The 18,394-nt window shown below is 37.2% G+C and overlaps 1 protein-coding gene across 2 annotated transcripts; it reads right to left on the reverse strand.

The window, feature by feature from the left end:
- Nucleotides 1-162: 162 nt before the first annotated feature.
- GTPBP8 (GTP binding protein 8 (putative)) lies at nt 163-17,208 on the reverse strand. Of its 2 annotated transcripts, none has more exons than XM_040224657.1 (6): nt 16,807-17,208; nt 13,359-13,457; nt 11,575-11,705; nt 10,575-10,674; nt 8,338-8,456; nt 163-3,240 (listed from the first exon to the last, which is right to left on the reverse strand). In XM_040224657.1, exons 1-6 carry the CDS (start codon nt 17,140-17,142, stop codon nt 3,150-3,152), a joined length of 876 nt encoding a protein of 291 aa, XP_040080591.1. In that variant the 5' UTR covers nt 17,143-17,208; the 3' UTR covers nt 163-3,149. The 2 variants fall into 2 exon arrangements, with proteins under 2 accessions (XP_040080591.1, XP_040080601.1); XM_040224667.1 differs by lacking the exon at nt 163-3,240 and adding an exon at nt 7,329-8,137 and having other exon boundaries at nt 16,807-17,199.
- Between the last annotated feature and the right edge of the window lie 1,186 nt (nt 17,209-18,394).

An 18,394-nucleotide genomic window follows, 5' to 3' on the forward strand; every position in this document is an offset into this window, starting at 1 on the left:
ATGATGCGAAGTTTGAGGTTTCTTTCAAGTTTTATGTTTATATATAGTAATTTATACAGTGCCCTAGTATATCCTGCATCTTCCGCAGTCATCCTGCCATTTTTTAAGTTTCCTTTTTTTTCTTTATCTGGCCTTTTTCTTTCCTCGTCTGTTTTCTGTATATTTTCCACTTACTTACTATACCAGTGGTTCTCAAACTGTAGGGATGTCTTGAGAATCACTTGGTGGGGTTGTTTAAAATGCCAATTTTGAGTCCCTTCCAGAGATTGATAATCATAGCTAGGGGACAGGATCGGAAATCTGCATTTTAATACGGGGCTCAGGTGATTTTGATACAAGTAGCCCAAAATGCAGTTAGATAAACAACTGGTTTAGCTCCCTTCTTTCCTGAAGCCTTGCTAAGTCAATCTCTAGTCACTTTTTATTAGTTTATATTTCTCCTGGTTTCCTACCAAGTGGTACAGCTACTTGGTAGTTTAAAACATTGACAATACCGAGGACGTCTCCTTCATGACAAGTCTAGAAATAGCCACCAGCTTCTAAGTTCAAGACCCAGTCTTGCTTCTCTGTGCATGTGACACTAATCATGTGCAAACAGCAGGCTTCTCTGGGCTCAGTCCCTCCATCTGAGGTGGTATTACTGTCCAATAATCATAAACTTGTACAGCTGGAAGAGACTGTGGAGATCACCCTTCATTGTATACCACCCTTCATTGTATACAACAGAGTGGTTCAGTGAATTGTCTAAGGAGGTGAAACTGGATTAGACTATAAGCCTAGCATTTTTTTTTCCTATTAATGTTCCTTTGGAGTATGTTTATCTCCTTTTCCCATCTGTCCCTTAAAATTCTGGGAAAAACAGTGAAGAGTTTCATGTGTCCCTAAGTTGGTAAAAATAAGGAAATAGTATTCTATTTTTTTTTCCAAACAAATTCAAATGTTTTAAGTTTTAAAAGTGAAATCTTAAATTTACAAAACCATAACTTACCCAGTAAATTAGATTAGAAAATAACTGTTAGCATCATCATAGTAAATTCCAATTTAATCCCTTCTGGTGGCATTAACACACTCTGGTCATTTATAAGAGCAGTGTGGTAGACCTCTCATGTGTCATTTCAAATCTTCTTGGCCTCTTACTGCAGCCACTACTATGATAACCAGTCCCAAGCAGGACTGGACGACTACACCTTGCCTTCTCACCTCTGACAAGCTACAGGAACTGCTTGGCATTTGGGCATACACAACTTGCTATCCCTTCAAAGACAATTAAGAGGCACATTTCATAAGGTTCCACAGATCCCTCAAGATCAAGCCCTAGAGCTATGTTGTTTCCAACTCACTGCCTCCTTGATTGGCTTTCCTTCCATCTGTTTCATTTCCCCTTCATTCCTGTTCCCTGGAAACACATCCCCAATAAACTACTGGACACAAGCTTTTGTCTTAGACCTTCCTTTTAGAAGAACAAAAGCCAAGGCTAAGACAAGCTGTACAATAACACTGGCAGGCAGAAAGATGACTTTTAAGATAATTTTGTTGTTACTATCAATATATATATTACTTGGTGACTGCCCATATTAAAGTTCCCCCCCTTCTTAAAGTTTAAATCACTGCTAGTTAGAATAAACTAGTAGTATTAACTGTAAAACTGAAAACATATTCAGAACTGAATTTTCTAAAAGTCAAAAAGTTGTTTTATAGCATTAATTTTTTATCCAGTGCTATTGCTATAACATTTTAATATTCAGCCTCACTCTGAAAAGCTAAACCACTTGTATGACTAGGTCAGTAACACCTTCATAAAAATATTTTCCACTAACATTAGTCCAAAGTAAGGCTTTATCTTTCCATTCTGAATCCTAATGGGAAGATTCCATTTATAAACTGTCCCACCAACTTTTTTCTCTTGCCCTGTGCAAATCAACTTTCAGACCTAAAACTTTCTTCTTTGGTCTTAACCTAGATAAAATGTTACTTCCTCCGTGACAGGATGTATTCTGTGATAAATCTACCCATGAGTTTTGCTATATACTTGAATTGGTTTTGCTTTACAAACAGGTAGAATAAATAGATGTTCTTTTCACATTTTAATCTTCATAGCTTCTGAGGTAGAGTTACAAAAGAAGTTCAGAAACATCCAGTGTGTAATAAATATTAGAACTGGAACTTGAATTCTGGTCTTCTGATTCTGAATCCTGTGAAAGTGACTGACCTCAGCCTGAAATAAGTGGTATTTCCATTATGGACTGATTGAAATTTTATCAAGAATAATTTTTGTTATATTCAAATGAGGTCTCCAGAAAAATGATAAGTTATAGCCATACATATAAAGACCCTGATGCTGGGAAAGATTGAAGGTAAAAGGAGAAGAGGGCGGCAGAGGATGAGATGATCAGATAGCATCACTGACTCAATGGACATAAATTTGAACAAACTCTAGGAGATAGTGAAGGACAGGGAAGCCTGGTATGCTACAGTCCACGGTGTGGCAGTCAAGACACAACTTGGTGACTGAACAATAACATAAGACTTTACCTTCAACCCATCTATTGGTGCATAACAAAAAAGTAGCCCCTTTTTACCTAGTGCATTAAAAAAAATTGAGTAATAGATATTCCTTTAGAAGACAAAAACCCAATGAATGATATGGCAAACCATCATCTACACAGTAGGGGCTACCTTGATGGCTCAGACGATAAAGAATCTGCCTGCAATGCAGGAGACGTGACTTCAATCCCTGTGTCAGGAGGATCTCCTGGAGAAGGGAATGGCTACCCACTCCAGTATCCTTGCCTGGAAAATGCCATGGAGAGGAGCCTGGCAGGCTACAGTCCATAGGGTTACGAAGAGTCAGACATGACTGAGTAACTAACACTATCATCTACACGGTAGGAAATAGATTTTCATTTTATAGATTTCTGTATGGTCTTGTTTGTCAGTTTGTTAAAAACTGCTGGTATCTCTTCTAATGAACAGCATAACTCAATCATGTATAAACCTTTCTGCCCCTATAGGCACAAATTCATTCTTCCTTTGGAAATATGCAGGTTTTAAAGCTGAAGTGATCCTTCTGCAAGTTACAGATACACAACATTTAAAACAATGTTGAAATTCTGTCTTTAACTGCAGTTGGCACAGACAATTTTGAATCTTCAGCTAAATTGGAAGCCAGTAGTCTTAAGATTTCCTGTTATATCTGCTATAAAGCATCTCAGCAGATGGATTCCAGAATACGTCATGGCACTGTGGGGGGAGAAAAAAAAGATCATTTTCTTCCTTACTTCAGAGGTAGTAACAGATCTGAATTCACCTAACTTAAAATCTATTTATAAACAGGTGTGAAACAGGATATCTTAATTTGTCCTACCTTTCCTCTCTTCCTCAGCACCTCTTGTAATATTCTAAATCTGGTGATCCATATCATCTGATCTATTTCCTTCATGAGTCTAAAAACTTCATATCTACTATTTTGCTTTTTATTTTCCAGACCAAGTAATTATTATTGTGGTATAACTGACATACAACATTAGTTTCAGGGATACAATGATTCAATATTTGTACATATTGCAAAATGATCACAATAAGTCTAGTTACACCTGCCACCATTTATAGTAAACAATTTTTTTTTCTTGTGGTGAAAAAAAAGACTTTTACGGTCTACTCTCTTAGCAACTTTCAAATATGCAATACAGCATTACTAACTGTGGTAACTATATTGTATATTACACCATCCCCATGGTTTATTTTATAACTGGGAGTTTGTACCTTTTGACCTTCACCTATTTTTCTTACCCTCAACCTCTACCTCTGGCAACCATGAATCTCTTCTCATCTGAGCTTGTTTTTTAATATTCCACATGTAAGTGAAATCACACATTATTTGTCTTTCTCTGACTTATTTCACTTAGGATAATGCTCTCAAGGTCCATTCATGTCTTCTCAAATGGTAAGATTTCCTCCTTTGTGGTGGCTGAATTGTATTCCATTTGTGTATACAGGATGACCCTTGAAAACCATGGGTCTAATCTGTGTCTATCCACTTACATGTGGATGTTTTACAATGGTAAATACCACAGTGTTACATCCAGTTGGTTGAATCCAGGGATTTGGAAGAAATATGGCTATGGCAGGTCAACTATAAGTTACACTTGGATTTTTGACTAGGTAAGGGTCAGAACCCTTAACCCTTCACATTGTTCAAGGGTCAACTGTATAGTACCACATCTTCTCTGTCCATTCATCCACTGAGGGACACTTGTTTCCAAATTTTGGCTATTGAAAATAATGCTGTAATGAGCATGGAGGTACACATATCTTTTCAAATTAATGTTTTCATTTTCTTCAGATGTATATCCAGGAGTGTAATTCTTGGATCATATGGTAGTTCTATTTTTAGTTTTTTGAGGAATCAATACTGTTTTCTTTAGGGACTGCACCAATTTACATTCCTACCAACAGTACACAAGGATTCCCTTTTCTCTATATTCATGCCAATACTTATGTCTTATCTTTTTGATAATAGCACTCTAACAGGTGTGAGGTGATATCTCGTTGTGGTTTTGATTTGGATTTCAATGATAGTCTGAGTGACCTCCGGGAGATGGTGATGAACAGGGAGGCCTGGCGTGCTGCGATTCATGGGGTCACAAAGAGTCGGACACGACTGAGCGACTGAACTGAACTGAACTGAACTGATGATTAGGATCATTTGATGAGAATCAAATGATGTTGAGGATCATTTCATGTACCTGTTAGCTACCTGTATGTCTTTGGAAAAATGTCTATTCAGTTCCTGTGTCTATTTTTTAGTCCTTTTTTTTTTTTTTTTTTAACCATTGAGTTGTATGAGTTCTTTATATATTTTGGATATGAACCCCTATTTTAGATATATGACTTGCAAATAGCTTCTTCCATTGATTAGGCTGACTTTTCATTTTGTTGATAATTTTCTTTGCTGTGCAGAAACTTTTAGTTTAATATAGTCCCACTTACTTTTGGAGTCAGATCCAAATACTCACGACTTAAAAGTGATGTCAAAGAGCTTACAGTGTCTTTTCTTCTAGGAATTTTATGGTTTCATGTCTTACATTCAAGTACTTTTCCATTTTGAGTTAATTTTCGTGTATGGTGTAAAACAGTAACCTAGTTTCATTCTTTTGCATGTGGTTGTCCAATTTTTCCACCACCATTTATTGAAGAGACTGTCCTTTCCCCATTGTATTTTCTTGACTCCTTTGAAAGTTAACCACTCATATTGCATGGGTTTATTTCTGCACTCTATTCTGTTCCACTGACCTATATATCTGTTTTTATGCCAATACCATACTGTTTCATTACTACAGCTTTTGTGACACAGTTTGAAATCAGGAAGTGTGATACCTCCAGCTTTGTTCTTTCTTAAGATTGCTTTGGCTATCCAGGGTCACCTGTGGTTCCACATAGTTTTTCAGACTATTCTATTTCTGTGAAAAATGCCATTGGAATATCTTTTATTTTGCTTTTTATTTCCTAGACTAAAATTCTGATCTCTTTAATTTGTTCTTTTTGTGACAAAGATTAAATTACCATGATAATACAGACTTTTCATGATTTTTAAAAAAAAATCACTGTCACCATTATTGTGTCTATTATTGATCTGTCTTATTGTATCTATCCATATCTGTTCATCCATTTGTCAGCATGGAAGTGAACACATGGTTTCTTGGGATACACAGACTTTTATGAAGACACTATGACTTTTATGGATGCAGGTATGGTGTATATGGGGGCTTCCCTGGTGGCTCAGAGGTTAAAGCGTCTGCCTCCAGTGTGGGAGACCGGGTTTGATCCCTGGGTCGGGAAGATCCCCTGGAGAAGGAAATGGTAACCGACTCCAGTATTCTTGCCTGGAGAATCCCATGGATGGAGAAGCCTGGTAGGCTACAGTCCACGGGGTTGCAAAGAACAGTCCACGGGGTCGCAAAGAGTCGGACACGACTGAGCGACCTTCACTCACATGGTGTATATGTGTATATAAAACAGGTAAAATATTCTCTGCTGTGTTGCTAATTCTCTTTGATAAAGCTGCCTCCATACTGATTCTCAACTAGAACTGAAGTTACACATGTATGGTTTAAAGAAGAGATAAAGTTGGATAGTCTACATACTAGCTATGGCACCATGAACTCATTTGCAACATTTTTGTCAATTCATGATTTTCTTTGTCCTAAGAATCAGTTCTCATTTGCATGAAAATCATAGAAGCAATTATATTGTGCCTACTTATATATTTCTTCCATACCAGTTATAAAAACAGATTGATCCCAGCATCAAACTTTAGGGGCCTTTCGTCAGTTTTACTTCTCTAACTCAGCTGGGGTAGAGTTCAGACATGAAGGTGAGCACTTAAACTTTTGCCAACAGGCTTAAAGGCCAAACCTTGCTGGACTACATGTCTACCCACACTTCCACCTTTCTCCTACCAAGATCATACAGGAAGAGGAGGAAATAAAACCTGTCTTATTTTATAATAATTATCCTATGACTAGGTCAAATTTCCTTTTGGAGGATGTATTGGGGTGTGGTCAAGCAAATAAAAGCAAGGAGTATAAATAACTCTACTATCTGAACTGGGTTTTGAGAACTACAGTCTGACAACTTCCTGTATGTGGTCACTGTGGTATCCTGAACGTTGAAGTTCCTGAAAGCTAGCACCTCCTGTGTGTGTCTCAATTCGTAAGACTGAGTACCGTGTGGCTTCTGCAGTACCTTAGACACTTAGTATGGCGGCACAGTGATTCAAAGGCCATGCAGCAGAAAATGCCAGCCTATCTGAAGAAGGGAACACCTCTAAAAAGTACTGAGAATCCGTTAGTTCAGGTTGTTGGCCTGATCTTGCCACTGACTGACTTTTGGGAAGGAAAGAAACTAATTTATTATGTGGCTAATATGTATGTATCAGTCGCAATATATTTTATTTAATCCTTCTAACCATCACATTTTTCCTCAAAAAATGAAATAAGTTGCTTTAAAAGCTATTGCCAAGAAGCAGAGGAACCATGCAAAACCATGGTTGTCTGACCCTTGAGGTCCATGCTCTTTCTATATCAGCAAATGCTTCTCTGAAACTCCCTTCACTTCTCTGACCTGTAATGTATCTGTGAAACAGAGATGCTTACTTTGTCGATCAATTAAGTGTTTAGAATGATCGAGTGACATAACCTCCCCCAAGACCATCTGTTTTCAGATAGCTCTAGTTGTTCTTAATGTCAAGCCACAGCAGAACTTGACTGAACTGATAGTATATAGCTTAAAGCAGTGTGAGACTACTGTTTGATCACTCCTTTGTTTTGAACACTATAATTCTAACACTGTAGCTCAAGACAACCTTGTCAGTTTTTCCCCAGCCTCATTATATTATTAAACTCAGCCTACAGTCAACTAAAACTTTTTCCCCCCCCAATAAATGCAGCTGTTAGGCCAAATTTGCCCATCTTGTGTTTATTTTACCATTTTAGCTGAAGTCTCATTTCCTTGTTATTAAACATTTAAAAGAAAGCAATTATTTTTCTGAGACAATGCTCAGGGCTCTAAGAAAAAACAGGATTTCATTCCTGCCCATAGGAGTTTCCACTGTATCTATCAGACACAGACAAATGAACAGGATAAATACTTAAATATAAGTCAAGGGGAAAAAGAATTTTGTAGAAATGAATGAAGACAGACTTCGACTGCATATTCATACAGACAATTGTGATCTGGATTGGTAGGAACTAGAATCACTGCTTAGAGGACAGTTTCATGTAATTTCTTGTAGGAACTATCCTGGTGCCTTCCACAAAGAAGTCAGAGTCAGAACATCACACAGGAGTGGCACTGTATTTCTGCTATAATACAGGTTACTTACTGTATCCAAAGTGTACACTGAAAGTAAAAACTCATGTTTCATTGCTAAACCACATCTAACAAAAATTGCTGGCTCAGGAAATAACCATCCTGTCTGCTACCAATGCTTAATTCTAGCTTATATGAAGCATTTCTTCCTTACATATGGTCCTTTAAAAGGAAAATTCTTATCCTTTACAGCTTGATGTGGTCTAGGGTTGAAATAGGCTGAAGTAGAAAGATCATGAAGATACTACAGGGAAGATTCATCAAGAATCTGCAGACAGAAGAAAGAATAGAGGGGAGGGAAAAAAAGTGTTGATAAAATAAAAGCCAATAAGTTGTGGCTAAGTGCAGAGTCTTCCAAACTCCCCTAATCTTAAAAGGATACCTCAATTTCAGAAACACTGATTTAATGCTAAAGGTTGTTAGCACATAAAGTTATATGTTAGTACATAAAGACAATTCAACTCTTACCTTACAGGGAACAACTGAGGAAAACATCCTTGTGTTTTAGTGTCAACAAATTTCTGGATCTGAAGCACTTGTTTTAAAAGATGTCCTTTGGAAGATTTGTCAATTTTTGTTAATACCATCTGTAGGAAAACAAATAATTAAACAATAGAAATAAAGTACAGTTGACCCTTGAGCAACATGGGATTAAACTGCAAAGGTGCACTTATATGCAGATATTTTCCACAGTAAATACCACAATATTACTTGACCTGTGGTTGATTAAATCCATGGATATGGAGCTGCCAATATGGAGGAACCATCAATACAGAAGGACCTTGAATAGGAAGGACTGGCTGTAAGTTAAACTTGGATTTGTGACTTAAAGGAGGGTGGGCGCCCCTAACTCCCATACTGTTCAAGGGTCAACTGTTATTTCTTAATATACAGTTTTATACATTTTAGTTACAAAATTTCAACAACAACTAGGTGACCTATGCAAGTTTCTTAATCTCTCTGTACTTGTTTCCTCATCTATAAAATAAAAGCAATACCTTCTAAAGGAGCTGCTGTAAAGATTAAACAAATTAATATACGCAATATATAAAGCATACACTATGTGTTTGCTGTTTAACCACACAGGGCCATAATATCTTGGATTCAAGACCAGTGAAAAAAACCCTAGGGCCATACTTGCCATTGCTATACACCAAATGTTTCATGTGATCACTATTTATTTTGTGGTCAAAGATACAGAAGTAGTATTAGGTTGATACACATAAAACTGCTGATTTATAATCATTTTTGAAATACTGAATTGTTCAACTTTATATGTTAAATTTAAAGGAAAAATTACAAATCAGGCTATTGGTAGGTTGTAGCCACTGTAGTTATATTCCAACTTAAATAAGTTAGACTCCAAGTAACCCTAAAATTTACTAGGGTTAACAGCAAATGTAATACTTTAAATAATTTACTTACTCAAAGACAATTATATACTAGAAAAAGGTCAAGGCGTGATGATTACAAAATTAATTAAAAAATAAAAACTTTGATGTATTTTTCAGAAGTTTTCCTAGGAAAATTCTATAAAATTAAATTTCTTGACTAATCATTTATGCTTTTCAGTTATAAAAATATATAAATGATTAAAATAAAATATAGTGATTATAAATCAACTATAAAGCATAAAAAATATTAATGGCAGAAGGAGTGAGAAGCAGAAAGTAGAAGTCTTTCTTCATAAAGAGAGATATGCTGATACCTAATTCCTCTATCACGACTTCTTTTACAAAGAAAAAGGCTAATATTTTCTTAAAGTTAAAACTGAGGAAAATATATGATTTCACAAAATGATATCTATGATATCGAATTAGGAGTAAATTATCAAATTATCAATAAAACTGGTTGGGGAAAATTTGGGCTTTTTTTGTTTTTTTTTTTACTATGTAGACTATGTTTATCAATCCTTTGGCTCCTCATAACTATAAATTATCTCTAATGTTTCAAAGGGCATTTGCAAACCCCAAGAATTCCATAACTCCACGAATACAAACAGCTTTTTGACTGGTAACATGGTTTGATTTGCATTAAACTGCAAAACCACTACATTTTAGTGGCTTTCTGACATTTTTTGAAACCAAATTATAGTCAAGTTGCTCAGAGAGGAACTTGAAGATTGCCATTTAATCTGAAAAACATACAAAACAAAATTGGTAGGATACCAACCTACCAATCTGTATTCTATTCTAGGGTAAACAACAGAAAGCACTGGTAAGATATTCTCATAAGAAATTTTCTTTCCCTTAAGAATATAAACATCCTACCTTTGTGTGCTAGAGCCTACTAAATTTTTGTGATGTTCTTAAATTCCAAACTAGTTTAGCAAATTTTTCAGTTGTAGTTTCATTTATATTCTGATAAGTACTATCTGTCAAGCTGCTGTTAAAGAGCTACTAAGGAGTTTTAGCAAATATTTATAGTCATTTAAAAAAGAAAAAAAAAAAAACAGGAAAAACATTTATAATCACTAGATGAATAGAAAACTTTGACCATAATTTTGAGAATTTAAAAGCTAGGAGAAGGAAAGGGAATAAAAGTACCACAGAACTTATTTTAATATTAATGGCTAATAATTCAAAAGACATTTTAAAAGGTACTCCTTTCACTTTTGAGGAGGAGACCTACTCATTTATTAAACAGACAGACACACAGGGAACTCATATTTCTGAGTACAACCATGAGTCAAAAGAAATACTTACCACATAAGGTAATGCAAATTCTTCACACATTTCTATGGCAATATTGTCTGCTTTTTGAATTCCAACACCACTATCCACTAATAAAAACGTTCTCATCAAACTGTAGGAATGCAGAAATGAAGATTAACAGCAAGAAAAATATACTTATTCATTTCCCTCACCCCGACCTTCACTATACTCAGAAACTGTCTTTTGAAAAATTATCAGATCAAAATTTAAAAATTTCTTTAGGCAAAAGGAATTCTCAATTTACCATGAAGTCCATTCTAGTTCCAATAGGTCTCAGTGTTGGTTATGTTCAATAGCTAGATTCATTAATATTATTTCAATAGCATATATAGAACATATAAGTTACCATAAGTGTCTAAGTCTTCAAATATTACTTTAAGACTAGCAGATAACAAAACCAAACACATTATATTTTGTATTTTCTTGTGTAAGTATTTTACCTTTGCTTCTATGTAAAGATACAACAAGCAAATTACTTATGAACATTTTTTTATACTTCAAAAGTTTAACATTAATTTTTCCATATATTCTGCAATGCTTGAAACAGAGACCTGCTACCTGGCTACCTATGGAGACAAATAAAAGTAGTATTTATCAAGGCTGTGATGTCAGAAGTATTTTAGGAATAACCAGAATTTACTGAAGTTTACTTAAATCTGGTAAACACCACATTAACCAACAAATTTCATTTTTAAAAATAGCCAGCTAAGAGTTTGGTATAAAAAATTAATAAAGTCTGCTGATGTACTACTTATAGTCTCAATATAGGAAAACAATTGAATTTAAGTTTAACCTAATTTACAGGAAAAAAAAACTAAGCAGACAGTATATACCTTCCTCCAAAATAGTTCAGAATATTATGAGAATAAAGTACACTTTCTAGAAAAGTTGTTCGATAAAACTGAAGGATTCATCATGTGTAGAATGTTCTATTCATGAAAACATGTTTAGGGGTTAAATATAACAATTATAAGAAAAAAAAGCTTCTTACTTCTTTCGTTCTTTTAGGTAGGTTTCTACCATGTCAACGAAATCTTCAGGTGCTCTATAGCCATAACCTGGCATGTCCACCAATGTAAAGTATTTTCCAACTTTATAAAAATTAATTTTTTTTGTATGGCCCTGATAAATGTAAAAATAAGTTTCTTAAAATATGTCCTTTGTATATTTCATGACTCAAAATATTTTCTGTTCAATCAATAATCACTTATTAAAAGCATAAAAGTATTCTGTATATAACCCTATGCAGATGACGATACAGGAAAAAGGAACAGAAGACAAGTGGCTGGATATAAGCTTAGATAATCCTACTTCCTCCTTCCATTTTTTTTTTTTAAAGAGAATCTGTATGATTTAAGAACTTCAAATCCATATTAGAAATACGCAGGCAAAATATTTTCAAGTTTTCCTACTTCATTAGTTCTCTCTTAGTGAAAGAGAACTGGTCTAAATAGTATGGCTGCATTGGTCGATATTCTCTGATGAAAAATATATTTCCACTTTAAAGAATTATCTCCACTTTAAATGAATTATGGCACAAACAGGATAAATTAAATGCTTACTGTCAGTCATACAAGTTTTCATAAAAACCAGATGCAAAGTTTGATACTGTAGCTAGACTATTACTTGCCTAAAATCAATTTGCGTGTTTTATTAGATGGGTTTGGTGCTTTCATTAAGCCATTTTTTAAAAAAAGCATGTACAACTGTAAAGTACCTGTGCAACTACAATTAATGTAAAGATGATCAAAATAGTTTATTCATGTGGTTTTCTGTCCACGGACATTTATTAATCAGAAAAGGAAAAATTATGACAAACAATTTTAAAAGTCAATTGTTCAGAACTCAGGAAGGTTTCATAAATGATGCTTAGGTTCCCAGGCAGCTTATGTGTCTATCTATAGGAAAATAACTTCAGAATTACAGATTAGAAATGTCAAGAATACAGTTCTTCCATTGTCTTCTCACAGCACCCTACCTAGAAAGGAAACACCCTACCTAGAAATCAGAGTTGAACTACGACATTTGATGAGGCAGGGCACAAGGGAGTAAGCATAGGAGGGTTAACAAATGACTACAATCATCAGGGGTAGTATCAGGGAATCAACTTGTGAAGAAACTGGGAGCAAGAAAACATTAGTGAAGCCTCAGGGAAGGGTTCTATTGTTAGGAAATAGGGGCAGTGAGCCCTGGGTTGCTAGGAACATTTTGCCAAGGATAGTTAATAAGGTGAGGGGAACTGGGGTGAGAAGAGGGTTCCTTAAATATTGGTAGAGTCTGTATTATGGAAAAGGAAGCAGAGGAAATGAGAAAATGACAAAAAGCTACTACAGCAGACTGGGATATTAGGCATGTCAGTTTGGCCCTGGGTAAACTGGGAAGTGCCTGATTCGTGTATATATATATATGAGTTAGCTAGGTATAAAAGATTATAGGAGGAAAAAAATACACTTGAAAGCTGTTTCCTTCAAAAATCAGTGTAGAACTAGATGAGCATTCTCATAGAGGCAAATATAGAATGACAATGGAATAACTCTTGAGAAAAGACTGGACCAAGGAAAATCTCAACATACTGGCCAGGTTACTACAATAACTTCCGTTTTCTTCAGAGAAATACGCAGGCATTAATGAAATGTCTTATATTAGCACTTGTTTGAAAGAAATCACTTTTCTAGGAACTTAGCAATTATGGTTTCTAACCTCCTCCCCCCCATATTTATTATTTATCTTAGTCAATTCAGAGGTAGTTCAGATATGTTTTAAATTTTGACATACCGGTTTTTTGGAGACTCTAACTTCAACCTCTGGGGCAAGTGAAAACAAGGCCTTTATTAGAGAGGATTTTCCAACATTGCTTCTGCCTATAAAACACACCTTATACAAGCAGAAAGAAGAGAACTGAGTACTAGTTTATATATATAGATAATCATATACTATATTGGGTTGGCCAAAAAGTTCATTTGGGTTTTACTGTACCAGCTTACAGAAAAACCCAAATGAACTTTTTGGCCAACCCACTATTAGCTGTAAAAATCTGTAAATACTATTCAGTCTTGATTAACCATAAAAAAGTAGCTTATGGTTAGTCAACCTTCAAATTCTAATATACAGTTGTTATATATTAAATGATTTCAACGTGGCAGGTACTGTTTTAAAAGCACTTGTTATTTTCTTATTTACTCTTTACAATATCCCTATGAGACAGATAATATTATAAATTATCTGTCTCATAAACTGTAGAAGTTTTCTCACTTTACAGGTGATAAAACCAGAGGCAAAGAGAGGCTCAATATCTGGCCCCAAATTATACAGCTAGAAAGTGAAGAAGCTGGAAACGGAACTCTAGACATCTGTATCTGTACCCGTGCTTTTAATTACATATGCCACGAAGAACATCTGCACCATTTATTAAGAATTCAATATTTTCAAAACTTTTTGAAGTTAACAACTACATGCGTTTCAACAAAACTGGCTCTAAAGTCACTCCTGTTTGAAACCACATTTCCCCACAAACTCTCAAAGTACACTATTACAACATTATAATTATTTCTTTCTCTTGACCTTTCTTGTTCCAGTTAAGCTTTTCTTCTTTAGTGTGAATGTAGAAAGCAACAAAATATTTCTGAGACTAACCATTAATACACATGGCAATCAGTGCTTCTAAATGAGGGCAGTAGCGCCCCCTGGGGGTGTTTTTGAAATTTGTAAGGGCATTTTTTATGATTAATAAGAGGGCATTTTTGGTTATTAATATAACTGGGTGGCATTTAGTGAGCAGTAGCCAGCAGTGCTATATATTTTGTAAAACTGTGGTCAGTCCTTCAAAATAAACTGATTTGGATGCTGTATAAATTTCAAATGTCCTACCAGATTAAATCGAATAATATAGATTAAAAAAACTAAATTAAAAAGAAATTACACAAAAGTCCAGAATTTAAAAATGGAAAAGCAATGCTGTCTCCAAATCATTAAGTGATTTATGTACTCTTAAATTACTGTAGAGTTCGAGTGGAAAAGTTCCAGCACAATGGTGCCATTATCACAAATAATGGAGGTCTGAGAAAGAGAAAGGAATACCAGACCACTTGACCTGCCTCTTGAGAAACCTGTATGCAGGTCAGGAAACAACAGTTAGAACTGCACATGGAAGAACACACTGGTTCCAAATAGGAAAAGGAGTACGTCAAGGCTGTATATTGTCACCCTGCTTATTTAACTTATATGCAGAGTACATCATGAGAAACGCTGGGCTGGAAGAAGCACAAGCTGGAATCAAGACTGCCGGGAGAAATATCAATCACCTCAGATATGCAGATGACACCACCCTTATGGCAGAAAATGAAGAGGAACTAAAAAGCCTCTTGATGAAAGTGAAAGAGGAGAGTGAAAAAGTTGGCTCAAAGCTCAACTTTCAGAAAATGACGATCATGGCATCTGGTCCCATCACTTCATGGAAAATAGATGAGGAAACAGGCTCCAAAATCACTGCAGATGGTGACTGCAGCTATGAAATTAAAAGACGCTTACTCCTTGGAAGAAAAGTTATGACCAACCTAGAGAGCATATTGAAAAGCAAAGACATTACTCTGCCAACAAAGATCCTTTTAGTCAAGGCTATGGTTTTTCTAGTGGTCATGTATGGATGCGTGAGTTGGACTGTGAAGAAAGCTGAGAGCCAAAGAATTGATGCTTTTGAACTGTGTGTTGGAGAAGACTCTTGAGAGTCCTTTGGACTGCAAGGGGATCCAACCAGTCCATTCTAAAGGAGATCAGTCCTGGGTGTTCTTTGGAAGAAATGATGATAAGCTGGAACTCCAGTACTTTGGCCACCTCAGGCAAAGAGTTGACTCATTGGAAAAGACTCTGATGCTGGGAGGGATTGGGGGCAGGAGGAAAAGGGGACGACGGAGGATGAGATGGCTGGATGGCATCACCGACTTGATGGAGGTGAGTTTGAGAGAACTCCGGGAGATGGTGATGGACAGGGAGGCCTGGCGTGCTGCGATTCATGGGTCGCAGAGTTGGACACGACTGAGCGACTGAACTGAGCCTTCTTTTAACAGAACAAAATATTAAACTGCAGGACATGCATAAAATGGACACTCACTGAATTCCACTGAAGCTGTTTTGGAAAATCTTACAGATTATTGCCATCTATATATGATTTTTTTGGCACATGATAGTAAATTCAGATTGAGTGAAAATTATGTATTGATAAGGATCACTTCATTTGTAAAACTACTCTACTTTTTGTATTCTTCACTTTTTCCAGTTTGTCTCGGCATGTTTTCCCTACTTCAATTAAAAACAAAAATGATAAATGTTTTAATCACCTTCTAAAGTCTTTCATATTCACTACCAAAATAACCCTGGGATTTCTTTAGAAGGAATGATGCTAAAGCTGAAACTCCAGTACTTTGGCCACCTCATGCGAAGAGTTGACTCATTGGAGAAGACTTTGATGCTGGGAGGGACTGGGGGCAGGAGGAGAAGGGGACGACTGAGGATGAGATGGCTGGATGGCATCACTGACTAGATGGACGCGACTCTGAGTGAACTCCGGGAGTTGGTGATGGACAGGGAGGCCTGGCGTGCTGCGATTCATGGGGTCGCAAAGAGTCAGACACGACTGAGCGACTGAACTGAACTGAACTGTGGCTCAGCTTGTAAAGAATCCGCCTGCAATGCGGGAGACCTGGGTTCAATCCCTGGGTTGGGAAGATCCCCTGGAGAAGGGAATGGCTACCTACTCCAGTATTCTGGCCTGGAGCATTCCATGGTCTGTATAGTCCACGGTGTCGCAAAGAGTCGGACACGACTGAGTGACTTTCACTCACTTATTCACCAAAATAATTAAACCCATATCTGCTTACGTTGTTACAATAATGATATCGCGTCCATACAAAGGTAGTAAATCTCTCTGGTTTGCTGATAAGGCAGGCAGGCATGCTAAGTTGCTTCAGTCGTGTCCGACTCTGTGTGACCCTATGGACTTCAGCCTGTCAGGCTCCTCTGTCCAAGGGATTCTCCAGGCATGAATACTGGAGTGGCCTGCCATGCCCTCCGCCACGGGATCTTCCCGACCCAGGGATCGAACCTGTGTCTTTTATGTCTACCTGCATCGGCAGGAGGGTTCTTTACCACTAGCATCGCTAGTTGATAATAGGTTACAGCAAAATCACAGCCCAAGCCCTCAGTACCCGCAGGCGGCTGCGGCGCTCACCTCCGGGCGGCGAAGGTCCGGGGCGTGGTCGAGACGCACCGCCGAGGTGAGGTACTCTATGCGGTTCCGGGCAGAGGCCGTGAAGAAGCTCTCCGCCCGCGCGATGTCCTCCAGGCTCGGGTGGAAGATATTCAGGTGAAGGTCTGGCCTCGAGTCCGGGACGAAATGCCCATGGAGTTCTTGCAGCGGGAAGACCAGCTTCGTCAGCTGCTTGCTCGGCAGCCGTAGAACCTCCGTGAAGGCCTGGAACGCGCTGTAAGCTCGTCTTCCGCTCCCCAGCTGTGGTCCCATCGCAAACAGCCTGCCCACGCTCGGCCGCAGCCGGTGCGCTGCCATTTTCCTCTTTTAGGAGTCCCACCTCGGCACCTCATTCCCAGGATCTGAAATGCGCGTGCGTGACCCGGCTCCCGCTAAGCCTGCTGGGAATTGTAGTTTCCAATGGCCTCTTTGGTTCCCGCAGAGATTCTTTGTGTTCCAAGAGCTGGAGACAGGTGTTACCCGCAGCGGGGGAAAAAGTGGTTGGGTACTTTTCACATCCTGGCCCTGACAACTGTGCTTTTGACTTGTATGTCGCTTTTGGGAGGTTGTTTAACTGTTTTTCAGAGCTGAAAAAACATATCTAGCTGTGTGAGCCCTGAGGCTCAAGTGAAGAAAACGTGCGAAGCTCTGGTGGATTTCAGAGCGGTTTACTCTTCACACTTTCTGGTTGTTGCAAAAACACTTGCGCAGAAATGAAAAGGGCGGGTGAGAAATGTCGTTCAAAAAGCACCTGGTTTTCAGGGTGCAGACAGTTCGTACTTCATTCCGCCTTCTCTAGAGCTGCAGGAAATGCCATTAAAATTTAGAGATTTCTTACAGAGTAAAACAAAACAAAACAGTTTACACAGGTGTTCACGAGTTGTTTCATTGAAGTTGCGTAACGACATCTTATTTCAGAAGTTTCTTAAAGCCATCCATACTCATCAGTGCTGGAAAGGGAGATAGAGCGACCGTGATAAAATGACTATCTGAAAGATATTTCTACCTAAAAGACGATGGGTCTTCTAAAACCTTAGCAGCAAACAGCGTAGCAAGGTTAGCTCATGATCTCTTGAGCGATTCCTCAGGTTGTTCATTGACTATTCAGAGCAGTTCTTGAGTTAATGTCACACAAAAATTAGTGAACAAGATCAACAACTTTGACTTTGTTGTTTCAGGCAACAAAGTAGCCTGAAATTGCTGCCCGCTTAATTTTTGGTTGATCTTTGCATTAGGCTTTAAGGCTTGCCTCCATCCCCTAGTCTCACGCCTCTATAAGAAAACGCTTTATTGTAAATATCCAGACGTTTTGGATAATAAGTTACCATGTTTGTAATTTAACTCAAAATACTGTTCTAAAGCCTTAAATTTTTTTAAACAATGTATTTGAAAGTCTTTCTGTATCAATACATGCTTAACATAAATGATTGTTTTTAATGGAGGCATATTATTCCATTTATTTCCCCCATGTCTTATTGATCACTAATTAGGTTTTGTTGTTACAACAGTGCTATAATAAGCCCTCATAAAGAGATATTTGTTCACACTTGTGGAAGTAGGACATATCCCT

The sequence above is a fragment of the Oryx dammah genome, unplaced genomic scaffold (genome assembly GCF_014754425.2).
Source record: "Oryx dammah isolate SB20612 unplaced genomic scaffold, SCBI_Odam_1.1 HiC_scaffold_2, whole genome shotgun sequence".
Taxonomy (NCBI): domain Eukaryota; kingdom Metazoa; phylum Chordata; class Mammalia; order Artiodactyla; family Bovidae; genus Oryx; species Oryx dammah.